This window comes from Haliotis asinina, chromosome 7, assembly GCF_037392515.1.
Source record: "Haliotis asinina isolate JCU_RB_2024 chromosome 7, JCU_Hal_asi_v2, whole genome shotgun sequence".
Taxonomy (NCBI): domain Eukaryota; kingdom Metazoa; phylum Mollusca; class Gastropoda; order Lepetellida; family Haliotidae; genus Haliotis; species Haliotis asinina.
The window spans coordinates 12,993,523-13,017,396 of NC_090286.1; the positions used below are offsets into that span (position 1 = coordinate 12,993,523).

Below are 23,874 nucleotides of genomic sequence, written 5' to 3' on the forward strand. Positions count from 1 at the left end.
CCCAGTGCTCAACAACATCAGCATCGTTCTGTGCAATTGGGATAAGATGACATGTGTGAACCAAGTCACAGAGCCTGACCAACCGATTCCGGTAGTCGCCTCTTACAACCAACATGGCTTACTAAAGGCCAATATTCTAATCCGGACCTTCACGGGTATACTCCATTGATTGAAATTAAGAGCATCGATCTGCACAACTGAGATACCAAAGCATGCCTCAATCACGTCAAGGCGATTGACCACTCGTCGGAACCTTACACGACCCTCCATGGTCAAGGACAAAACTAACGAGGATCTTTGGTGGGTATTGTATCTTTGGCTCTACTTATGGAAGGTAGTGAGAGAGTTCAGTTTTACGGCGCACTCAGCAATATTCCAGTATATGGCGGCGATATACAAATGATAGAGTCTGGACGAGACTATCCAGTGGCCAACACCATGAGCATCGATCTGCGCAACTGGGATACGATGACATGTAAGAACAAAGTCAGTGAACCTGACCACCCGACCCTGTTAGTACCTTTCATGACAAGCATGGCTTACTGAAGATCGATTCTAAGCTGGATCTTCACGGGTTCATGGATTCTGTCTACCTGTGTTTCAATATTAATAGGTATACCATACATAGTACAGTCGTGTCCACTCTAACGACACTCTACTGTGTTATTTTAAATACAAGCTGGTCAGTGTCTAATGAGCCCATTCAGTGAACTTCGTAGACACCGATGACTTCATATTAGTAAGTGTACAAGCGTTATGGGTGTTTGCACGTAATACGCACGTATCACGATATCATTTTTGAAAATATATATTGTCTTAGACACAGCAAGTGCTTACAACTAGCAGCAAGTGCGAAGACATAATTACGGAATATGTGTATTGATTTTCGAATCTCTCTTAGCGCCAAGATAGCCGTATGTGCCATACATTAGCATTAACTTCCGACTATCTTAGCTATCAGAGTGCTTCGAAACTCTAGGTCCAGATTTTCATCAACTCAGCCTTAACCAGTATTCGTGTAACTTCCCTATATTAAAGGACACTGGCCCTGTGGAAGCCTCCATGCATTACGTTAAACACTGAAACGCACCTTTACTTCCAGCTTCAGGCCGAGGAAACACAATATGTATTTACTAATTAATAGGAACAAGTTCAGCAATAACACACAAACAGCGTTATCACTACCTCCCGCCACTGAACACATTAGAGTTGTGATCTCCATACCGTAATGCATAGAAAGGAGGATATGCTAAAGGTGAAAAAGAGTTATATGAAACCTTGTGAACCTAAACATACACACAGAGCACCGTACCTAGAAAAAAGTACATTGTGTATTTTTCTTCGAGCTCAGTCTTCAGTAACTTCGCGCAATTTAAGTAGCTTTTTAAAATACTTGTTCAGACACTGACCAAAATATTAACGATAAAGGGCCAAAAACTGTGTGTGCTCAAGACAAAAGATTGGTTGTTCTGTTGTTTAGCCCACTCAGCTATATTCCAGCTATGTGGAGGCGGTCTGCAAATAATCGAGTCTCGACCAGATAATCCAGTGAGCAACAGCATGATCATCAAGATGTTTATGGGTTAGGTTTTTTTTCAATCTTTCCACACAACGTTTTACATATCAGGTAAGTGAGAGTTGTTCCACTGACCTGATAACCTGAGAGTTGACCTCATAAATGACACTTCACGTGATGAAGGGATCTGTAAGGATCTCGAAACGTTATGTGGAGAGAATAAAGAAGCTTAATAAATGTAATTTCTTGGTCATCTACAACAACTTCTAAATGCCGCCAAAAGACAAAATAAGTATCGATCTGCGCGACTGGAATACACTGACATGTGTGAACCAAATCCACGACCCCGTCAGTGGCCTCTCGTCTAGCGAGCATGGGCTGCTGAAGACCGATTCTATCCCTGACCCGCCCGGGTTTCACGACAAAGGAAAACCATGTGACAAGTGATCTAGCTCTGGAACAAACTAATTCTTGTGTGACACTAATTTTCGAGCACTGTTCTGATAATTATCTCTTATATTCGCTTGCAAAGCGCCATTGCTCCGCTGGCTCCTTAAGACACCAATTTTCTCAATCATATTAGTTATTTTCATGAATTTCAGGTCTGTCACATAAAGGATATTATTGAAAATGAACTTCTTAACATATGTTAAATAGTCAAACAAAATATGCTTATTTACGCACAACATACATTCATGAGGTTTTTAGTGCTGTCTACAAGCACCCAACAAAATGTTTTATTTAAGACCACCTGTTTTGAAAAGCATAGAAAAAACGCTCTAAAATAACCAGATTTGTACAGAAAAAATATAACAAATCCTCATCGCCTCTCTAGTGATAAATTATGAACGGTCCGTAAGTATGAGAAGACATAATCTGGCAACAATTCTCGATCTCATCTTAGATTGTGAGCAGTTACATCGGTGTGTAAAGTTTGAGTTCCCCGACAGATCCATGATGATTTGCGGACGATTTTTCCAAACTGGTGCTTTATCCATGAACATGATGTTGAATGCAAGTCTCTATTACGCTTTGTACTATAAACTCACGTGCTGTTTTTAACATGCCTTTGACGTACGTGGGGTGAGTATCACAGGAAGGGTAGCATACGCTCACATTCTGCGCGGAAACCTGACCAGTCTAAGTAAACTTAACCTCAGTACTTTACTTACACCCCACTACTGAGACCCAGTGGTGGAGTGTAACAATACACTGAGACTAAGTTTACTTAGACTGGAAACCTGACATTATCACTTTTCGTGATCCATATTACTTGCTCCTGCCATAGTGGACATAGTACAATTAACAAAGTACGTACGATACAGCAATTTTCTCCTTATTTATGAATACGATAAATTACGTTATATATGTGGAAAGTGTGTGTTTTTCATATATGAAGCAAATACAATTGCTCCAAATGTGAGACAGTTGACATGTCGCTGAACAAGACAAATGAGCGTTGTTTGGAACACCAAGTGTGTAAAACTTCAATGCGTGAAGGTATGTAATTAAGTATCAAGTATGTCCATTTATCTTACACTAACCAGCTTGTCAACTTTCACATTCGGAAACTAGGTGAACACACACATTTTGTAAAATAAAGGCAACTGTCAATCTGGCCCCATTTCCAGTTTCTAAAGCGTATTTTATCTGCTGAATGAAAATCGGGTGGTGGGATTATTTCAAGTTGGGAAACGGCCGTTTTGGTCATGGAAGTAGAGGGGTGAGGGTGGGGGGTTCGTCAATTTTGGACACATGCAATTTTTTAATTGATGCTCACAAATTATGGGAAATGGGAAGGGGGAAACAATGTTTTTTGTACATGACATGCTGGGGCAGAGGGTGTCATTCAGACTGTACATGCTTCTCCATATATATCATCATCACAGCCCCACCCCGTGCCATAACTTATGAACGGTCATACTTATTCTGTCTGATGTATGGAAAGAGTCGCGTAGAACCTTGGATTTCTTTTCTGATCCTGCTGATTGTGAATAAGACATTTTTGTATCAAATATATAATCCAATACGCAGTCCATTTCAAAGATTGCCGTGACGAAACTGTTTTCAGGAGCAGACGACATCTGTTGACAGGAGGCATGTTGTAAGTGAGCTTCAAAGAGCTTGAGAGTAAGACTGAAATATTTTGAACTGGGTGACCGTGCATGTTTGAATTTCATTAGTTCTAAAGAAGAAGACTTACCCCTCACTTGAATCAGTATTTAGTTGGTACTTGCCATTCCGAATGGATGCCCTCTGCGCATGTCAAACTTGACTTACTTTCAAGATTGGCTTATTGTTTCATTTTAGCATGAAACGCGATCTTGCTTTATTTAGCTGCTAATATAGGCAGGAACAGCTTAGGCCGAAATAAGATTTAAGGGATTGTCGTTACTGCATACTTCTTTTCTTCGAATTACCATATCTTAGATATAGTTAGGATTATGATGATTATTATTGCATGTATCATGATATCCCCGACATTGATTAATTTGTCTAAGTATTGTGTATATAAGGATACATGTGATATTGTTAAAATTTGAAGATTTAAGCATTGATTTAATATACATGTATTTATCCTCACTCAGATTTAAGACAGCTTTCCCCAAATCAACAATAAAAAAATATCTCCTCAGTGGTATCTGAGAACACCGCCAAGGTAGGCTACTCTGAAAGATTGTATTTTCAACCGGAAACACACGGAGTTATCTGGTCGTGGCTTCCGACACGCTTTAACCGAAAACAAAACCATATCGCGAATGAACATTTGTAGGCTAACAGCTGTTAGGTCCGTTGTGAAATTGTTATCAGTTAATCTCAATCCTGCTCCTATTAATCACATTAGGAGTTCGCCTGTGATATCTTTGCTTACAAGTCGAACATTCATCCAAATTAGAAGCATGTCGGTTACCGGTAACCTGTTGTCCTGGAAAATAACAGCAGACGATATAAGGACGTCTGCCGACGAACTCATTGTGAAAACAAAAGCTGCATACGATGCCGTAGGGTTGTTGAAGCCGGAAGAAGTAAATTATGGGAACGTCGTTAAGGTATAGTGAGAAGTGTATTACACATATGTAAGATTGCTGTACAAAGTATTTGAAGTACACATGCTTGACCGGTTTTCGTCCACATATAGCCTGATTACGTTTCATGGAAATTTCGTAATGGCTGTGAACTTTTACACTCACCGTCACACTGTGTGTACTTGTGATCTAAACATTGACATAGGGACAAGTAGGATCTGGTTCTCTCTCACTCTTACCCCCCTCCCCTCTCTCTCTGCCTTGAAATTTCAAGGTACAAATTTGGAATTTCAAGTTGACATCTTAAGATAACATCTTAAGATAACATACATTTGAATTTTTTTTTATATCTTGTAATGTCAATATGACATCTTTCAACTTACTTGCCTGAAGTCTCAAGCATCCTCTTGTGGATCCGCTTACTTTTATGTCACATCTGTATCCTAAACACAAGCCATCATCTGAGTGTTTACAAGGTGTGCACTGTCACCTGCGTTGTTAAGTTGTTATTGCAAGAGTTAACACTTCTATCCAAACATGTACTGGTTTCCAAACAGTTATTAACATATTTTATTGGTATTTACAAAATTACTCTGGTATTCATTAAATTAATGAAACAGAATTAATTACAATACAAAATTCTCTTTTCCCGATGTGTCTAGCCTTTCAATGCCACGGATCATGTTTTTATCCCAAAGCTAGCTGAATTCGAAGTTAAGTTATGTAGAGATAAAACAAACATCGAGTCTATTTACCCAAGATTGTTAAGGGTGCAAAATGAGTTGCCTGTTTACCAAAAAAATAGCAAGGGAAATCCAGCAAGATCAGCTGTGTGCTGGTGATGGGTTATGTATTAAACAGGAAGCCTTGTGATCAAAACACTCTCTCGCTGTGCGGAGGTAAAAGTAGGGCTCATCATCAAAAACACATACAAAATACCCAGATGTTGCAAGCGGCTATAGTTTGTTTCGCCAATACTTTGTCATCAATGCTATTTTTGTAGGAAACACATGATATTTTTGTGTGAATAGATGAATATACCTGTATTGCTCACGGTTAACAAAACAAAACTTTAAATGATATTTAAGATAGAAATTACATTTTTGTCTTACATCATTGTAAATCCCTAACACTGGGATATATAGCACTGCAGCAATATAAGTAGAGGATAATAAACAACCTTCTGTGTAATACCATTTTTGTTAAACAAGTGAATGATTTGGTATCAGAGGTCGCTTTCGCTCGTTTGATGCTAAATCCTTCACCAGTTTAATGGAAATGATACTTCACAGAAGCGAGTTTAGTATTCTGTTTATTGCTTCCAACACAAATTGATAGGAACTGCAGCTACAGTGTGAGGACTCCCAGTTTTCCTCGAGTCAAACAAGGTCCAGTACCACTGCGACAGCGGCATTAGCAGTGTGACATCATAACTCAGAATCCTTATGACGTCATACATCTAGCGGTATTACACTAGTGTAATGTTGCCATAAAAATATTACATTGCAGTATCTTCCATGGGCGAGTAATAAATAGATGTTTCCTCACACCTAATTGTAACAGTTATTGCCCTTGCGAATTTCTCATGCCATTCATGAAATAATATATTTTTATTATGTAACCTTGAATAGTCGACTGTGTGACTCGTTTATTTATTTATTTATTTTTTGCAGTAGATCGATAGTGAATGAAACAATTAGTTTTGATAATTTGAACATGCTATTATATAGATCATGTGACATGCTTGATGGCATGCACACACACACACACACACACCTCTTTCTCAGAGGGCTGTGTCTGACCCTGCATAGTTTACATTTACAAACCTGGTTATAATGACCCAATTTTATTTAATGGAAGGTACTGGTGTGCTAATTTGTCCCACCTGCCCCATAATAGTGTTTAGAGGCTCTGGGCAATGGATGTGCTGACAAAACCCCTGTGGACTAAAGCCCCCTGGGACAAAATTGACTAATTAAAACCTTAATACACTTGAAGTCAGTTAATCCTCATCAATAATAAAGCGTCACCCTTAATGTTTTCAAACAAAATACTAAATTAATTAATGAAGTCTGTTCATCCCTATCACTGAAATCTCTATTACTGATTCAATCAAAACGTCACTTGAAGGTCACATGCAACATAAAACACAACTTTGCAGATTCTAATGCCTTACAGTATGCACTTACCAAAACAAATCATTTAAAATGCCAATTCAACCTATAAAGCTAAAAAAAAAAAACAATGAAAAAAAGCCTGCAAAATCGGAGTTCAAACGATTCACTAACTTTCCCCTATCGCTGGGAAAAAATGCTTCGCTGCTCTTTTAACAGATGCGTAGTGAGCAAATTGAAACAGTATGCCTGCCTGGAGTGTGAGGTTGTGAGCGGTAGTCTAATCTCGGTTGTGTACATAAACAAGTAAATAATCTACTCGTTACATAAACATAACCCCATTTTTATGCAGTTTGAAATTAACACCTATCAGGCCTATAAGCCATAAACAATGAGCTGGCTAAGTGTATCAGCAAATGAACCAGTGGCCAATGAAAAAGCTGCATTACACTTAAGTGCACATCCACCGACCCTGACTGGGTTCGGTATCGTGGCTATTTCGTTTCGAGGGAGGTAAACCCAAATACCACAATCACAATCACCAATGCATTTTATATATCATGAACAAGTGATAACTGTTTTAATTAGATTTGATATTTTAGTTGCATGTGACCTTTAAGTCAAGTTAAAACATGTCAAGGGGTTTTGTCAACAGCTCGTCTTTTTTTTCTGATATTTTTATTTTTTTGTGTTCTTCTGGGTTATGTGAGAGGTTATTTCTGATTGCATTCAGGCACTTGCAGACAATGACTGTCAGTATTCTGTGAAGAGGAATAACCTGGACTTTGTTCAGCATGTGTATGCCGATAAAGCACTCCGGGATGTCAGTGTGGAAGCAGATAAAAAACTGTCTGAATTTGAAGTAGAAATGAGGTGAGATATCCAGCAGGGTCTGGACAACCATGAACTTGGTTACAGTCTGCAAATGAATGAAAAAAGTGCACCCTTTTTCAGAAGAGGTCCTCCTATGAGTACTTACTCGCATTTTCATGTCCATTTAAGATTTCTACGACAGTTATAACATTGTCTTGAATAAAAATATTTATTTGCAAAACAAAAGCTTAATTTTGCCTTTTTGGACCACCCCTGTAGAGTCTCGCCTGATTTTCAGCCAAGAAAGGTAACTCTAATGTCACTACTCACATTCCTTAATGTGCATTTTTGATTAGCTTTTGCATTCTTTCAGTCAAGCGATTGTTGTCATGTGTATTGTATTTACACTGCATTACATATTGTACATATTGATCTTATTTCACCCTTGAAGATCAGTGTTAGAATAGGCCTCTAGCAACCCATGCTTGCAGTAAAAGGCGACTAAGCTTGTCCTAAGAGGCGACTAACGGGATCGGGTGGTCATGCTCACTGACTTGGTTGACACATGTCAATGGTTCCCAGTTGCGCAGATAGATGCTCATGCTGTTGATCACTGGATTGACTGGTCCAGATTTGAGTATTTATAGACCGCCGAGATATACTGGAATACTGCTTTCTTCTGTACTTTCACTAAGCGATTTTGTCTAAGGGTAAAACGATACGTGAAATGTATTGCTGTAAAAGGCCATAGGTTTGGTCTGTTTCATTTCGGTATATGAGATATGATCATTATGCAGAAAAGGAAAAGAAATGCATAGATTTTGACTGAATGATTTGATTTCAAGAAGACTCAAAGTCATGTACATCTTCTTTGACTACTTCTTCCTGTGCTGCCATCCATCTCTCTTGCAGCACAGATGATATCTGAATCGGTGTCCCGGCTCTGAGAAGAGCTTGGGATGTGCTCTATGGATTGAGACAGCACAGTCATATATGTTGGGAGAGGATCTGACCCAAGCTCCGGTTCCAGGAAGGGTTCAGCCTCTGGTTGACATTCAAAACCTGGGCTCTGGTGCCGAGTAGATGCTTCATTGGCATTTTTACCTCAGTAGGAGACTTGGGTGACCACTGTCCTCCCAACAGCCTTTACGGAGGAAGGGGAGGTATTCCATGGTGAAGCATGCCCCGGTGGCACCGGCACCGATTGCAGGGGTTCACTCTCTTCTGCCATGGATCCCTTTTGGTGGATGGCTCTCCCTCATAGTCTGAAAAGGAGAAAGCCTCATCAAATCTCTGGGTCCTGTCCACACTCATGGATTGCCAATATCCACAGTGGAAACGAGATCAACTGTCGTTTTCCAGTGTGTGTCACATGCCAGTGCAGTCCTCCTAGGAGAAAGTGGAAGTACTCAGTGCCGACCGGGGTCCTGTCTTTGCTGGTAAGGAAAATGTAGGGCTCTTCTTCCACGTATTTCCTCATTACCAAAAAGAGTTCAGACCCATTCTCAATCTCAGGCGGCTGAACAAGTTGATACAGGTGGCTGTCTCTGCCATCTACGTTGGCTATATTCACAAGGGTTTATCTCATTTGGTTAGGGAAGTAGTGACCTTTTAGTGTACGCTGCGGTCATGCCTATTAGTGCCTAGTGGCCATATGGGGCTGACTGACAATGTTCATCAAACTCTGCCAACTCGTTAAGCTCTCTATGATCTATTAACACAATGGGGAATTCCACTGGAATTGGGTTTTGTGACAGAATGCCACTCCCGACTCTGCCTGTGGGAGTCTGTCGTATGCTAAAAAGTAGCCCTAGGAGGACCTCTTCTGAAAAAGAATCACACCAACCTGCAAACGTTGCTGACTCTTTAAAGACTAAAAGAGAGTCCTTCTTGGGGTAGGGCTTCCCACCTTCCCACATTTTGTCCGATCACAATCCATATGAATAGTGATTAGTGAGGCGACAGTTTCCTTTCTGCTGAAGACCAAGTGAGGCTCAACAGAGCTGGTCAAACAAGGCAAAAAAAATCCAGAGATTTTTTTTTAATATTGTACTCACAAAATTGTTACAACTGTCAAAGGAATTATATGACTGACATGCTAATAAGTACCCTAAGGAGGACTCTCTTCAAGGAATCATCAACCTCTCCAGGTTGCAAGTTTTAAAAAAACCCAAAATATTCCTTAAAAGTCTTCCTAATGGGTCTGTTAATCTGTTTGTGTGTTTAATATAGAAACATCCAGGGTATGACACTGTATGAATAGATCTTACCCTTAAACTTGAAAGGAAATTTAAGACATTATTTCACAAGACCAGGCAGTTTACTGACAGTTTAATTTTGGAGAAATTCAACAGGAATATACCAGGATTACTGCATTCAAAATTCAACTTTGTTTCCACTTCAGCTTGATAATGGTTTTAAACCTCCTGGGCTCACTTGCACAAAGCGATTTTAGCGCTACCAGGATTGTAACTTACATTCGCTAATGTGGGCTTAATATAGTCATAGTACTGAGATAGCTTTGTGTAATTGGGCCCCAATGTTGGAGAATCTGGAGTGACATTGTTTGTGTCCTATACGTGTTAGTACTTATGCTGCCATTATTTTAAGAGACATACATGTACATTGTTGTTCACACTTTTTTCACGCTTTTCTCTCCCGTAGTATTTCGTTCTTGTATTGTGTTGCAGCATGAGACAGGATGTTTTTGATGCCATTGTGGCTTTCCAGAAGAACAAGAAGGAAGAAACTAGTGCTGAAGCCACGAGATATGTAGAAAGACTCATCAAGTTAGGAAGGAGGAATGGTATGTCAAGTCTATAAAAAGAAAATGTATACACTTTAGATTGAATTTTCATCCCAAACTGTGACATCTGAAAATGTTCATACAAAATTTAAATCCAGTATTTGATCATTTGGAGTCTCCTTATTGCAAGAAATGCATGAGTCAGTAAGAATTTTGATATGAGGTATGTATGATATAGCATACTATATACTTAGCATCCATTGATGTTTTTACACAGGCATTACCATTTGGATTTTAAGGTACCAAACACATATCTTGTACAACCACTTTGCCATTATCAGTCATTGGGTAGATGGTAAGATGGTAAATCTGTAACAGATCATTTTTGGCCCCTGCCTTTCTCAATCCCTGTACTCTGCAATGTAGTATTTTGTTGTTTTATGAATTTAAACCTTTGAACTCAATGGTTGTGGCTTTTATATAGTTGTATGGACACAACTGTTACCTGTGTATCTGTGTTAGCCATTTGTGATAATTCTCTGTCTTTATAAACCATACCATAAAACATCATGTCAAACCAGCATGATTTGTCTGATGTTATATTTAGGCTTTCTGAAAAACATACCAGGAAGACAGTGGATAAACTGATGTCCCTCATGTCCCACATAATACCATTAATGGTAGCATGCTATCACTTACGCTGATTAACACATCTAGAAAATACAATGCAAGGTATTGAAGTCTCTTCTTGATTTGATTTTGTTTCGATAAGATTATCAGCCAGTAATCGATTTGCTTGAGATCAGTCTTTAAATCAACCCTTAAATATTCACTCACATCTCATTCTGTTACCACATTGATATCCTCTCATTGTACAATACTCTGAAGACTTTTTCCATGCCCTCTCACCTGTTGTCCCCCAAAACTTCTATATCCAGTGACATCGTCTCACCGCAGCCATAATTTTTTCAACAACTTTTTGCTGACATTTTAAATGCCTGCTCCATCATAGTAAATTTGCCTGAGATATATTTTGGGACATTTCCACCAGTTTATGCATATTTTACAACTTGTAGATTTCCCTTGTGAGATAGGAAATATGTAGCCCTACCCAAGTAATGTGTGGGAGGTCCTTAAAAGCCTAGAGCAATCACAGCAATAATGTTCATTTTTTCATTTTTTTTTTATTCTTTTGTATGTAAATGGTTTATATTTATGAGTATGGCCATAAATAAATGGGCTTTTCTGTAGGGTGGTTTATAATACAAAATGATTGTTGTGGAGATAAAGATGATTGTGTGTTACCAGTATTGTAGGCGTCATGTATTCTCTGCTCAAAGTGTTAAACCGAACTCACCTGCTGACCCTTAGCTCAAAAGTTTCAAATAGGGCTAATGATGTAAGCTTGATGTATCAATTGTGAAAATATCTGCTAAAAAATAAGTATGAACACCCATATGTGTCATCATGTCCACAGTTTAGTGATCATTGGGGAATGGTTTTCACATTTCTGTAATACTGACATAATCTTGTCTACAGTTATTTTGAGTGAATCTTGTCAACAGTTCAGTGATATTGACAAAATCAAGTCAACATTTCAGTGATATTGACAGAATCATGTCTACACAGAGGTTCAAATTTCCCATCGACAGCCGCACGAGACAAGTCAGTTTCCATTTAGGGCAGTGAAGTAATGGTATCTTACTTGTCTGTGGGCTACTAGATAATTTCTGCTTACAGTTTCAAACTGCAAATTAACTTGTGATTCTGCACAAAATGTAGCTTTTAGATTTCAAACTGATAATAAATAAATCTTTCTTTGCTATTCATCACTTCTCAATAAATAGTCCACAAAAACATTAACATCACGTACCATGTTGATGTATTCTTACGCAATTACATTATCATGATTATGTCATAAAAATCAGGGCATGTGAAAAATAAGTCAGGACAAGTCACTTGCCCAGTGGCAAGGGACTCTTAAAAAATATTTGAACCCCTGCTACAGTTCAGTGATGTTGACAGAACCATGTCTGAATTTCAGTGATATTGGCAGAATCATGTCCATATTGCAGTAATGTTGACAGAATCATGTCTGAATTTCAGTGATATTGACAGAATCATGTCCACATTGCAGTGATGTTGACAGAATTATGTCTGAATTTCAGTGATATTGACAGAATCATGTCTGAATTTTAGTGATATTGACAGAACCATGTCCACATTGCAGTGATGTTGACAGAATCATGTCTGAATTTCAGTGATATTGACAGAATCATGTCTGAATTTCAGTGATATTGACAGAATCATGTCCACATTGCAGAGATATTGACAGTCATGTCTACAGTTCAGTGATGTTGACAGAATCATGCCTACATTTCTGTGATGCTGACAGAATCATGCCTACAGTTCAGTGATGGTGACAGAATCATGTCTAAATTTCAGTGATATTGACAGAATCATGTCCACATTGCAGAGATATTGACAGTCATGTCTACAGTTCAGTAATGTTGACAGAATCATGTCTAAAGTTGAGTGACATTGACAGAATTATGCCTACATTTCAGTGATGTTGAGAGAATCATGTCCATATTTCAGTAATATTGACAGAATCATGTCCACATTGCAGTCATGTTGACATAATCATGTCTACAGTTCAGTGATATTCACAGAATCATGTCTACAGTTCAATGACATTGACAGAATCATGTCCACTGCTCAGTGATATTGACAGTCATGTCCACATATCAGTGATGTTGTTTGAATCATGTCCACATATCACTGATGCTGATAGAATGTCCACATATCAGTGATGTTGATTGAATCGTGTCCACATATCAGTGATGTTGATTGAATCATGTCCACATATCAGTGATGTTGATAGAATCATGTCCACATATTAGTGATGTTGATTGAATCATGTCCACATATCAGTGATGGTGATAGAATCATGTCCACATATCAGTGATGTTGAATGAATCATGTCTACATATCAGTGATGTTGATTGAATCATGTCCACATATCTGTGATGTTGATTGAATCATGTCCACATATCAGTGATGGTGATAGAATCATGTCCACATATCAGTGATGTTGGTTGAATCATGTCCACATATCTGTGATGTTGAATGAATCATGTCTACAAATCAGTGATGTTGATTGAATCATGTCCACATATTAGTGATGTTGATTGAATCATGTCCACATATCAGTGATGGTGACAGAATCATGTCCACATATCAGTGATGTTGATTGAATCATGTCCACATATCTGTGATGGTGATAGAATCATGCCTACATATCAGTGATGTTGATTCAATCATGTCCACATGTTAGTGATGTTGATTGAATCACGTCCACATATCAGTGATGTTGGTTGAATCATGTCCACATATCTGTGATGTTGAATGAATCATGTCTACATATCAGTGATGTTGATTGAATCATGTCCACATATCACTGATGTTGATAGAATCATGTCCACATATCTGTGATTGTGATAGAATCATGTCCACATATCAGTGATGTTGATCGAATCATGTCCACATATCAGTGATGCTGATAGAATCGTGTCTACATATCAGTGATGTTGATTGAATCATGTCCACATATCAGTGATGGTGACAGAATCATGTACACATATCAGTGATGTTGATTGAATCATGTCCACTTTTGAGTGATATTGACAGTCATGTCCACTTTTCAGTTGATATTGACAGAATTTTGTCATGTCTACAGTTCAGTGATATTGATGGCTCTAAAGGGTGATATTTTCCACAAATATTCCTAGCTGAAACTCTTAAAGAATTTTTAAGAAGTCAGAATGTAAATGCATCATGAGCACCTGTGGGAAGTATGTGTTGATTGATAATGTGGAAAACTAAAGAGCATACCCTTTCTTACCTATAGATTGATTGAGTAGTATTCTTTGTTCTTGTGTATGCCATCACTCTCCATTTTTTTCACAAGCATTGCAGTGATCTAAGACTTGCCTGTCTTCAAGCTGTCCTGCAACATTGTGTTCAGATGCTCTGATATGAAACAAAAAACATTCAAGGAGGCAGTAAATCATTCTCTCACCTTGATAAGAAATATATCTAGTGTTATGATGAGTTACAGTAACTCATCATGCCATCTAGAACTTGGGATGAAATGGACACCCCGGACAGTGGATACTGAGTAGTGACCAGTGGGTCACCACTATCTGAAAGGTTCTCAGGGACAGGGTGAACTAAATGTGGGGTTCCTGCCAAAGGACATAGGTGAACAACAGGGAATGTGGATTTGGTGGCAATGCTATCACCACATTGTTAAGGTGGGTAGGTGGGTGGGTCGGTGGGTGGGTAGGTGGGTTTAGTTTTACGCCGCTTTTAGCAATATTCCAGCAACATCACGGCAGGGGACACCAGAAAATGGGCTTCACACATTGTATCCATGTGGGGAGTCGAACCCGGGTCTTCGGTGTGAGGAGCGAATGCTTTAACCACTAGGCTACCCCACCGCCCACATTGTTAAGCCCCGTAATAGGATACCATATTTAACATAGAAAAACAAGGATATAGGCCATTTATTTTCAGTTTTATTCACAATCATAACAGGAATTGTATAAAAACACTCACATAACTGATGTTTGATTCACATCATCATCAATGCTCATAGTTAATTCTTTGCATCAATCACAATCACAGGTCTGTGACTTAGTCTGCATATTCTATATCAGTCAAATGCTGATTTATCAACTGTGTCTTCAGTGACCTTAGTTGGCTGTCAATTTTTCTGTATTTTTTGCCTCTTGAAGTAGCTGACTAGCGGGTCGACAGTCTCAAAACTGCAACTTCCGTAAATGATTGTTCGCATTTGAACTGTCTCACAATCTCATGTTGGGGTGGGACTTCCTTAGTCAATGAAGGCAGTAACCTTGGGGCCACCTGCCATATCTGCAATGGCAAACAGCCATCGCAATCAGAAATCTGAATCTGATTTCAATACCTTTGTGATTTGACCTACCTATTATGTACCATCAGAAAATGATGATCTTATTGGAATGATTTATCCATGTGACTATTCCTTCTGTTCGATTGTACGAACCAGTATGTGAAATTAAGGTTTCACTCTTCATTAGTGTCATATTATCTCTCTCAGAATCCATCTTGATTTTAAGTATTTAGTGGACTAATAATTTTATTGTCAAACTACTAATTTTGATCCTTGAAACTACTATTTGCAACACTTTGTGGTTGGCTTCTCTATGTGTCCTAGTCCACCCAGCTGTGAATGGGTACCTCGTAAGGTTGAGAAAGCTACATGAACTAATGGCTGCAAGAGTTGAATGATCCCCAGGGAGTTGAAGTTAAAAATATGATGCACTGCTGAGATTGAAATCCAGTGCTGAAGGGAAAAACAAAGCACCTGTGAGCAGCTGAGCTGGAAATTCTCGCTATAGAATATCAGTACAGTGGAAGCTGTCAAAATCAGCATCTCTCCAATCCAGCAAGCTGTCAACACCAGCATAAAATCTCAGCCCCCCATCCATGGCTTATACATTTACCATCAGCAAACCAACACTTTGTCTAAGCCAGATTATTTCTTCAGCCCCAGTGAGTGCTGATTTAGACAGCTTCCACTGCATGTATGAATGTATGTTACATGTATCCACAACTGATGGAGGCACACAGTGTATACGGACTTGCAAGGACTGCCTCTGTGAAAGGGCTGGCTAATCTCCCATCATAAAACAATCATTCTTTAAACAATGAGTAGGGATGTGTCATAATAATTCATACTAGTAAGATGCAATAAAACAAATTAAAAACAAAACGGTAATTGATATTGTGATCTTATGTAAATTACTTAAAATCAATTAAGTAAATTCTTTAAAGTTGGCTATTTGAAAAAAGGAATTTGCTGGCATTAAAAAGCAATCACCAGTGAGAAAAAAACCCAACACTTTCAGATTACTGCTTGACAAATATTAGATGAACCTCGACCTTACAAATGACCCCAATTTGCATATATGGGAACACCCTCAAGAACATTCCATATTAAACAAGAAGGAAACTTGTTGTGTCAATATTGAAAAGTTCAATTTCCTTGTGTGAATCATGTCGTGATGGTGTTTTGCTGAACTAAATCACTCTGCGAGACACATGTTAAACAGTAGTGTTGATGATTTCATGCCACAGTCAGCATGTATTGCACATGCTTAATCGCCAGTCTACCTGTAGCAACCAAGTGTATTCATCCAGATTACTTGCCTCACCTGCTTGGCACAAATGCCTTCACTACGCAAGCTCATCTAATACTTGTCAAACAGTAGTTTAATGCCCGAAAACAATCAATGTGATTTTGCTTAATTTTGAGAGGGAGCACTATGCATCATCCTTCTTCATGTTCCAAATATGGATTGCAGCAGTTCAATCTCAATGCTCACAAAGTTATAGCTGAGTCCAAGAATGTTTTGTCAAGAATCATATTAGAGCTTACAGTTACACAGGTATTCCACTACCAGAAATCAAATACCATAGTTCTTTAGCGGATAATACAGCTCTTTATCGTTTCCTCTGTTGATGATATACTTTGGTCACTCATGTCATAGAACTACAATGTGGACATAAAAGCTGGTGATGACAACGAGGTAGATAAAAATACTAGTGCATGAACTGTAAACATGAACAACCCTTAATAAAAACTATCATTTGTTTCTGCTGGAAAGTTCCTGGTGAGTTTCAGGAATAAAGTCATATTCATATACAGGATACTAAAAGAGATATTAGAAAGATCCATATGTCACAAAGCCACACCAGGTGAAGTTTGACAAATTATAAGACATCTTCCTCATTCCCCACTTTCCATCAAAACGTCTGCCCTAGCCTTTGTTGTGTTGCAATATCAGACCTTACCTAACCCTGATCTATCTTGCAGTATAGCTTTGCCTGTCATATTAGAGGTGGCAAGAAGTGCTGTGCCATCTATAATTTTTTAATTTGAGTATTTTTCCCAAACTGGTCTTCCTTTGATGAACATAGAGATTTTCCTGGGTTGTAGCGTATTTTTATTCTTGAGTATAACTTTTCAGGGCTTGTTCTGGCCCCATTAGATTTTACCCTCGAAAGTCCCAATCAGGCATCTATTCTTGCCTTAACAACTATATTCTTATATTATGACAAGAAATTATTAGATGAGCATTTTTGTGTGTTTAGATACTATTTACCAAAGAAGCTTTGGAGAGCACTACATCTACATCGCCCATATGTTATGTACGGCCAAATATTGGGCAGCCATGTTTGTTTTCAGAAGTGCTTACACAACGCAAACTTTCATCCTATGTTTCAAAACACAAATGTATACATTCTCAAATAATCCTATCTCTAGCTTGGTAACAGCTTTCACTAAACTCTTTGGCTATAGACGCATTGAACAGCTAAACAAGCAACAGGACCAATGTTCATGTTATGATGATTGCAGAGACGGCAATAATAGATATATCCTATTACCGTAATAGAAGTTCATGCAAGATGAGATGCAGTAGATTAGTGATGCAGTTTACTTCTTCACTCAAGCTGAAGACTTAGGTTCGGGTCATAGGTAGGAAGTATGCAGTTCATTCCTGGTGTCTCCTGCCATGATATTTCTGAAAGCAATTTTAAATAACTCTCACAACTAGTACAGTTAATAATTTCAGCTACTGACATTGCTATATCTGCTAAAATGGGTGAAAATTTTAGCAGCATTCTGTTTCTTTGGAGATAAGATAAGAACTTAATTCTGGACAAACAGAAATGTACTTTCTTACTTTTCATTGTCATACATTGAAGATGTTGTTTAGTTGTGCTAGACTGACGTGGTCTCAACTTCGATTATAGTACACAAATGCGCCCTTCTGAACAACACAAGCTTTCCCCTTAGCATGCTAAGTGATATTCTCAGTTACACTTCACAGCAGACCATGTCTCCCATGCATCATAAACTTTCCCTGTAGGCATTAAGTGGGAATGTACAACACTGTATTGTGGCATGTGTAAAGTGCAGCTCTTAAATCTTCCCTACTAGGAATTGTAAACATTTGAAAAATTAGGAGGATGTCTTTTATGTGTAAAAATGTGCAGATGCCTTGTGGTCGGCTAGTCGTCGATGGTTGACACAGCATCCTTCACAACATACTGTGTTAGGAAAACATCACAGGATCCGGGAATAAAAACAGAACTTTGTCTATCTCTAACCGGGAAACATCAAACCACACTAGAAATATGTATTGTGTCAAGCATGCCTTGCAAAATAAGAATGTTCTGTTTCTAGATGTACTCATGTCATTGGGTCATCATGCTTGAGACAGAAATAAGTGCATTGGTTATGTGCTGTTTTCCATCCATTATGTTTGCTCAAAGCAAAGACAGTTCGAATATTACTACCCTAGATAACCCAAGCTGCTTATCCCCCCAGGTTTTCTGGCGGGTTAACAGAGGCAATTTTGAACAAACTCATTTGCCTAAGGTGAGACAACATGTATCACATGTACTCCGTTAAGGATCAAGTTTGAAGTCCTAGAAACTCTCAGTAGTCAAGTTTACCCGTGCAAGGTCTCTCCACATCCTGTTTACGTTTAACTGATTTGATAATGGATGAAAAAACCTATCTTACATATAGTCCAATCTTTGTTTCACAACTCTCATGGGACTGTAGTGCACTAATTTTTCCTTACAATACCAGAACTACTCAAATCTTAACCAGACAATTCAGTGATCTATATCATGAGCATCGATCTGCTCTTTTGGGATATGATGACATTTGTCAAAGCAACTCAGCGAGCCGGATCTCCTGGTTACGCGCACACACACACAAGCATGCATGCACTCATGTTGTGGTCTATTATGAGGTGTGTGTTCTAATTCACAGCAGTCTTGGTCACCACTCTTGACGTATTGCAACACCATCTCTAGATTTTGAAAAAAGTGTGTTAGGGAGCACTTTATGAGTTGCTATTTATTTGTTTACAAGGTGTCATATTTTCTTGTGAATTTTCAGCATCATTTCACTCAAAAACATTGCCGAGTAGAGAGTGATGAACAGATAAAACAGAGCCAGTCAGAACAGGAAATATATTACAAATTGTGTAGATGTTTGTTTGTTATCTTCATTGCTTCATCCAAAGTTTCTTGACATAAGGCTAAAAGTATCTGTTCTGGTGTTCAAATTGTTCAGAGTCCCACATGTGAGGTTGGCATCTATTTTTGAGGGTGAAAAGTCAATTATTGAAACTATTCACAAGTTTTTTTTCTTTCCAAAGAAATAAATCAAGCATTGATGGAAGTACACCTATTTTGATAATAGTTGCTTGGCAAATATGCTCCATCCTGTGTTGTTTTGTTTTGTTTTTTGGCTGGGGTGATGATAAGAATAGCATACACACTACATTATAACATTATTGATGTTACAAGCTCAATATACAGTGAATATTGTACTTGATTTATTAGTTTATATTAATAAATGTCTTACAGATGTCTCTACACATTGCTATAGATGTTGGAAAGAAATTCTTGACAAAAATTTCGACAAAAGTAACAAGGGAGACTGTTCTAGTATTTGCTGCCACTGATTCAATTTGATATTCCAGTTTAAAGGCACTATTCCACACCACACTTCTCTCAAAATGCAATTGCGCAGATCTTTGCACATACTGTTGATCACTGGATTGTCTGGTCAAGACTTGATTATTTACAGACCTCCGCCATATAGCTGGAATACTGCTAAGTGCAAAACTAAACTCTCTCACTCACTCTCTAAAAATAGATAATGCTTTTCTCTCAATAGTATTAACTATCAACCCTCAGGGAAAGTTACCAGATAATTTATTCAAAAACAGTTACATATTTAGATTACAATCTTGAATGAAATAGTTTGAAAAATTGATTTTTTTGCGTAAATGTTTTTATTCATTTCAATTCAGCAGGTGTTCATTCAGAACAAGTGTATACCAATACATATACTACATATAAATAATAATTTCATGTAACTTATATAGTGCAGCAGTACATTGTTAGTTTGTATATGGTCCAAAATGGCATGGAAGAACATACAAAATATCATAAGTTGTGTATTCTAATAAGAGACAAGTTTCAGACATGAGACATCCAGATGAAGACTACAGTTCAGTGACCAAATATTTTCACTTTGCATGGAATGAGGGCAGAGTGTTATTCTTTTAGCAATAATTTCAACATCAAGATACCCCTAACAATTTTTCTAAAACCTTCCATTGCTAACCTATTTTTGGTTTAATGCTTGTGATATGGATATATTTTTTGGCTAATAATATTATATGTGAAGTCAACAGACCTTAGGAGCTATTGCAAAAACAAATATCAGAATCTGTAATCACAATATCAAAACTGATATACTGATAAAAGAAATGTTCGACGTGTCTCCAGAATTCATGTACAAATTTACATTGTATAAACACATGGTGGAGATTTTCTGGTTCAGATTGACAAGAGCAAATATATGCATCAATAAGTTTCATTTGCAGTAGCTCTTTTGTTGTGTAAATGGCTCTCTTCAAGAATCAGTACTGAAAATCTAACAATTTTACATCCCCCAGTTTCTGTATTTTGTATAAACAGTATTCCATGCAATATTTTTGTCAAGTTCTTTTGGCCATTTATGAAACACTTTGGAGAGGGTGTTACAAGTAATCGTTTTGTCATAGTAATTCCTACCACCTTTCTTTTTAGAAAGCAAGTCTTGAAGAGTGGTTTAATGACTGGTTTTGATTTGAGTGTTGTGTGCATGAGAAGAAAGATCAGTTTTCCAAGTTTTTGAAATATTCAAAATAAGTTTATTGTACTCTAAAACAGTCTTTAATGCAATAATTTTTTAATTCCTTGAAAGACGGAAAACCATTTTCACCCCAAATGAGTGGTTCAGTATTGAGTGAATACCTCCATTGAACCAATTTTTGATATGAAAGTTACTGTTTCTACACTGCTGATTCATCCATAAAGGTTCAGTCAGTATTTCTTCTACTCACTTAATATTAACTACATGTTGTTTGTAATAGTTACTCCAAATGTCTAACACTCCAAAATGGATTGTCAACCGTTAGATGTTTTTCAGTATGTGCGCCAAGAAGAAATATTGTGTTAAATGGAGATAAACTTGGGTTATGTGTTGATGTTTTATTTAAATGTCTTCAAAGGCAAGACAGTTTTAATGCATTTATGAAAGGATCTGATATCAGTCAATCCCAGTCCACCATCTTCATATTTTCTACATCAAGTGGTCCTTTTATTTTACCCTTCTTACCATCCCACATAAAATTATACATAATGTAATTCAACTGATTGATAAATTCTTTCGGGGAAGATGGAGGAACAGAAAAAAGGACTACATTGGCTAGTGCCAATGTTTTCAAACTGTAATTTTTCCTTGTAGAGTTAACTTCCTCTTTTTCCAACTTCCAAGTATTCTATTGATTGCTTCTAGTCTTATTCTAGTATTAATCACTGATACACTTTCCCAACTCGGATTTGTATGCATGCCAAGAATGTTAAAGTCTTCATCCTGCCAGTCAAGACTAATTTCTGGGCGCAGTGTTATTCTGCTTCCAGTTTTAGAACCTATCCAGACTGCCGTACTTTTCTTTACAGCGTGGCATTAAATCAACTCTCACACCCTCCACCAGTTGAAACATTATTTCAAGTGAACTCCAATTAGTTATGTCCCTAGGAGCACTCTTGACAAATACCTGTGACTCCTTTGAAGACAGAACTCAGTCCTTCCCCGATAAGGATGCTAATATCTAGCACAAAAATATACATGCAACTTGTGATAGAAGAAGTTCAGCAAACACTGATGTCACTGTGCACAACAGTTTCTGATGTACACAGCAGTTGTTTATGCATATGGCAGGTGTTCTCAGTTTGGACGCTGTATACCTCATGGTTCAGTCATTGATTTCAGGCATATCTTAAGGGATAGTATGTCTTTTATTGCATCAATTGGAAACCAAAGTGAGTTCATATGACCCAACATATGAAATATAGGTCAAAATATTTTTAAAATGTGTAAAATTGTCTTTAAATACCTCATTGCCATTCCATGTTGATTGTGAATTAATTATTACCACTTTTTATCATGAATGTGTGTTGCAAATGGAATAGCACTCTGACCACATGTCGTGTAAAATCTTTCTTAGAGCATCAGGTGACATTATAAATACCACAAAGCAATACATCTTGGTACAATCACAGCTTCCGCAGTAGATCAGGATATAGCTGTGCACCATTTGACACAGTAGGGTCGATTCTCATTGGAGGAAACTCAGGACATGCTTAGTAGCTATTTCACATAATTTGCTTTTGTGAAATATAGTCCAAGGTCAGGACGTTTCATCACTTTCTTCCCAGTGACCCCTGAGTAAAGTTTTTCCGTAGAATTGCTCATGCTTGAATTTGTCATGTTAATGTCATGTCTTAGGGGGTAAAAAATTCATGAAGTATGCTGCAAGTGAAAGTTTTCATGGTTTTATTAATGAAACTCTGACATAGCACCCTGGTGTAAGTGCTGGGACAACATCATTAGTGACTTCCTGCAGTGATGCCATAATCTTTGTAGATTGACTATCACATTCTGGTCCCGGGTCCTATTCCTCAAACTGATTGTAGCACTGCAATAGCCATGAGTTTATGTTTGAGTATTGTAGTTATGGTCATCTTAGCTCAATGATCACTTTGAGGAACAAGACCCTGGACGCATGTCATAGCCTGTTATCTAACCAGTGTTACATTACCAATTTGGGCTTCTAGAAGAAGTTCCCACCGTCCAGCAAGTGGCACATGATGACACTATGTAAAGACTTCTGGTCTACAAGTTCAGTGCCACAATGGGAGAACTTGATTAGCATGAGGTTCTGTTCACAGGGCTGCATCTTCCAACGGATGTCCAGAACCGCATCAAGGAGCTGAAGAAGAGAATGAGTGACCTTGGAATTGACTTCAGCAAGAATTTGAATGAAGAAAACACTATTCTGGAGTTCACAGAGGAAGAGCTAGGTATAACAATATGAGCTTAGCAGTTGTATTGAAATAGATATAGTATTTTCCATATCTGCTGTTTTTTCCTTCATGAATGCAAGAATCCTTGGGTTGAAATTGATTACAAGTGCATGGATTTAATATTTTCTCTTCTATTTAAGTTTTGTATGTTCCAGGTTTGTTTCTCATGTTTGTTGTTGAATTGAATATATGTTTTAAGACATTTTTTCTGATTACACTACTTTTTATCATGAACGGTTTGTTGACTAAGTTGTTCTTTGGTATTACTTTCATACATGCATAGTCAGCTGAAATTAAATATGTATTCGTAATTATTTTCACTTACTAAATCTTTTCAAGAACAAGCATTCAAAGTATGATTCAGCAAGATACATGTTATAAAAAAGCAAGATACATGGAATACAAATTGAAAGGAAAGAAAGAGACATTCTTTTTATAACAAGTCATAGAATTACATCCAGTTTGACACCGTTCTACAACAGAGGTTTTCAGTGTTGTAAATGTGTTTGAAAGGACATAACTTGTTCTGCCTTTATAACATTACGTTTTGGATAATAACACACAAACCTGGTGATAGAGAGTACCCTGCTGTATGGTCATCTTGTTTAT

At 37.8% G+C, this 23,874-nt stretch overlaps 1 protein-coding gene across 1 annotated transcript in view; it reads left to right on the forward strand.

Moving 5' to 3' along the window:
• Positions 1–4,213: 4,213 nt before the first annotated feature.
• LOC137290825 (thimet oligopeptidase-like) overlaps positions 4,214–23,874 on the forward strand; it is a 36,347-nt gene continuing 16,686 nt past the window's right edge. The window contains exons 1-4 of the mRNA XM_067821967.1: positions 4,214–4,566; positions 7,390–7,529; positions 10,160–10,275; positions 23,131–23,262. Coding sequence (XP_067678068.1) covers positions 4,276–4,566; positions 7,390–7,529; positions 10,160–10,275; positions 23,131–23,262 — 679 coding nt within the window. The 5' untranslated portion in view covers positions 4,214–4,275. The remainder of the gene's footprint in view (positions 4,567–7,389; positions 7,530–10,159; positions 10,276–23,130; positions 23,263–23,874) is intronic.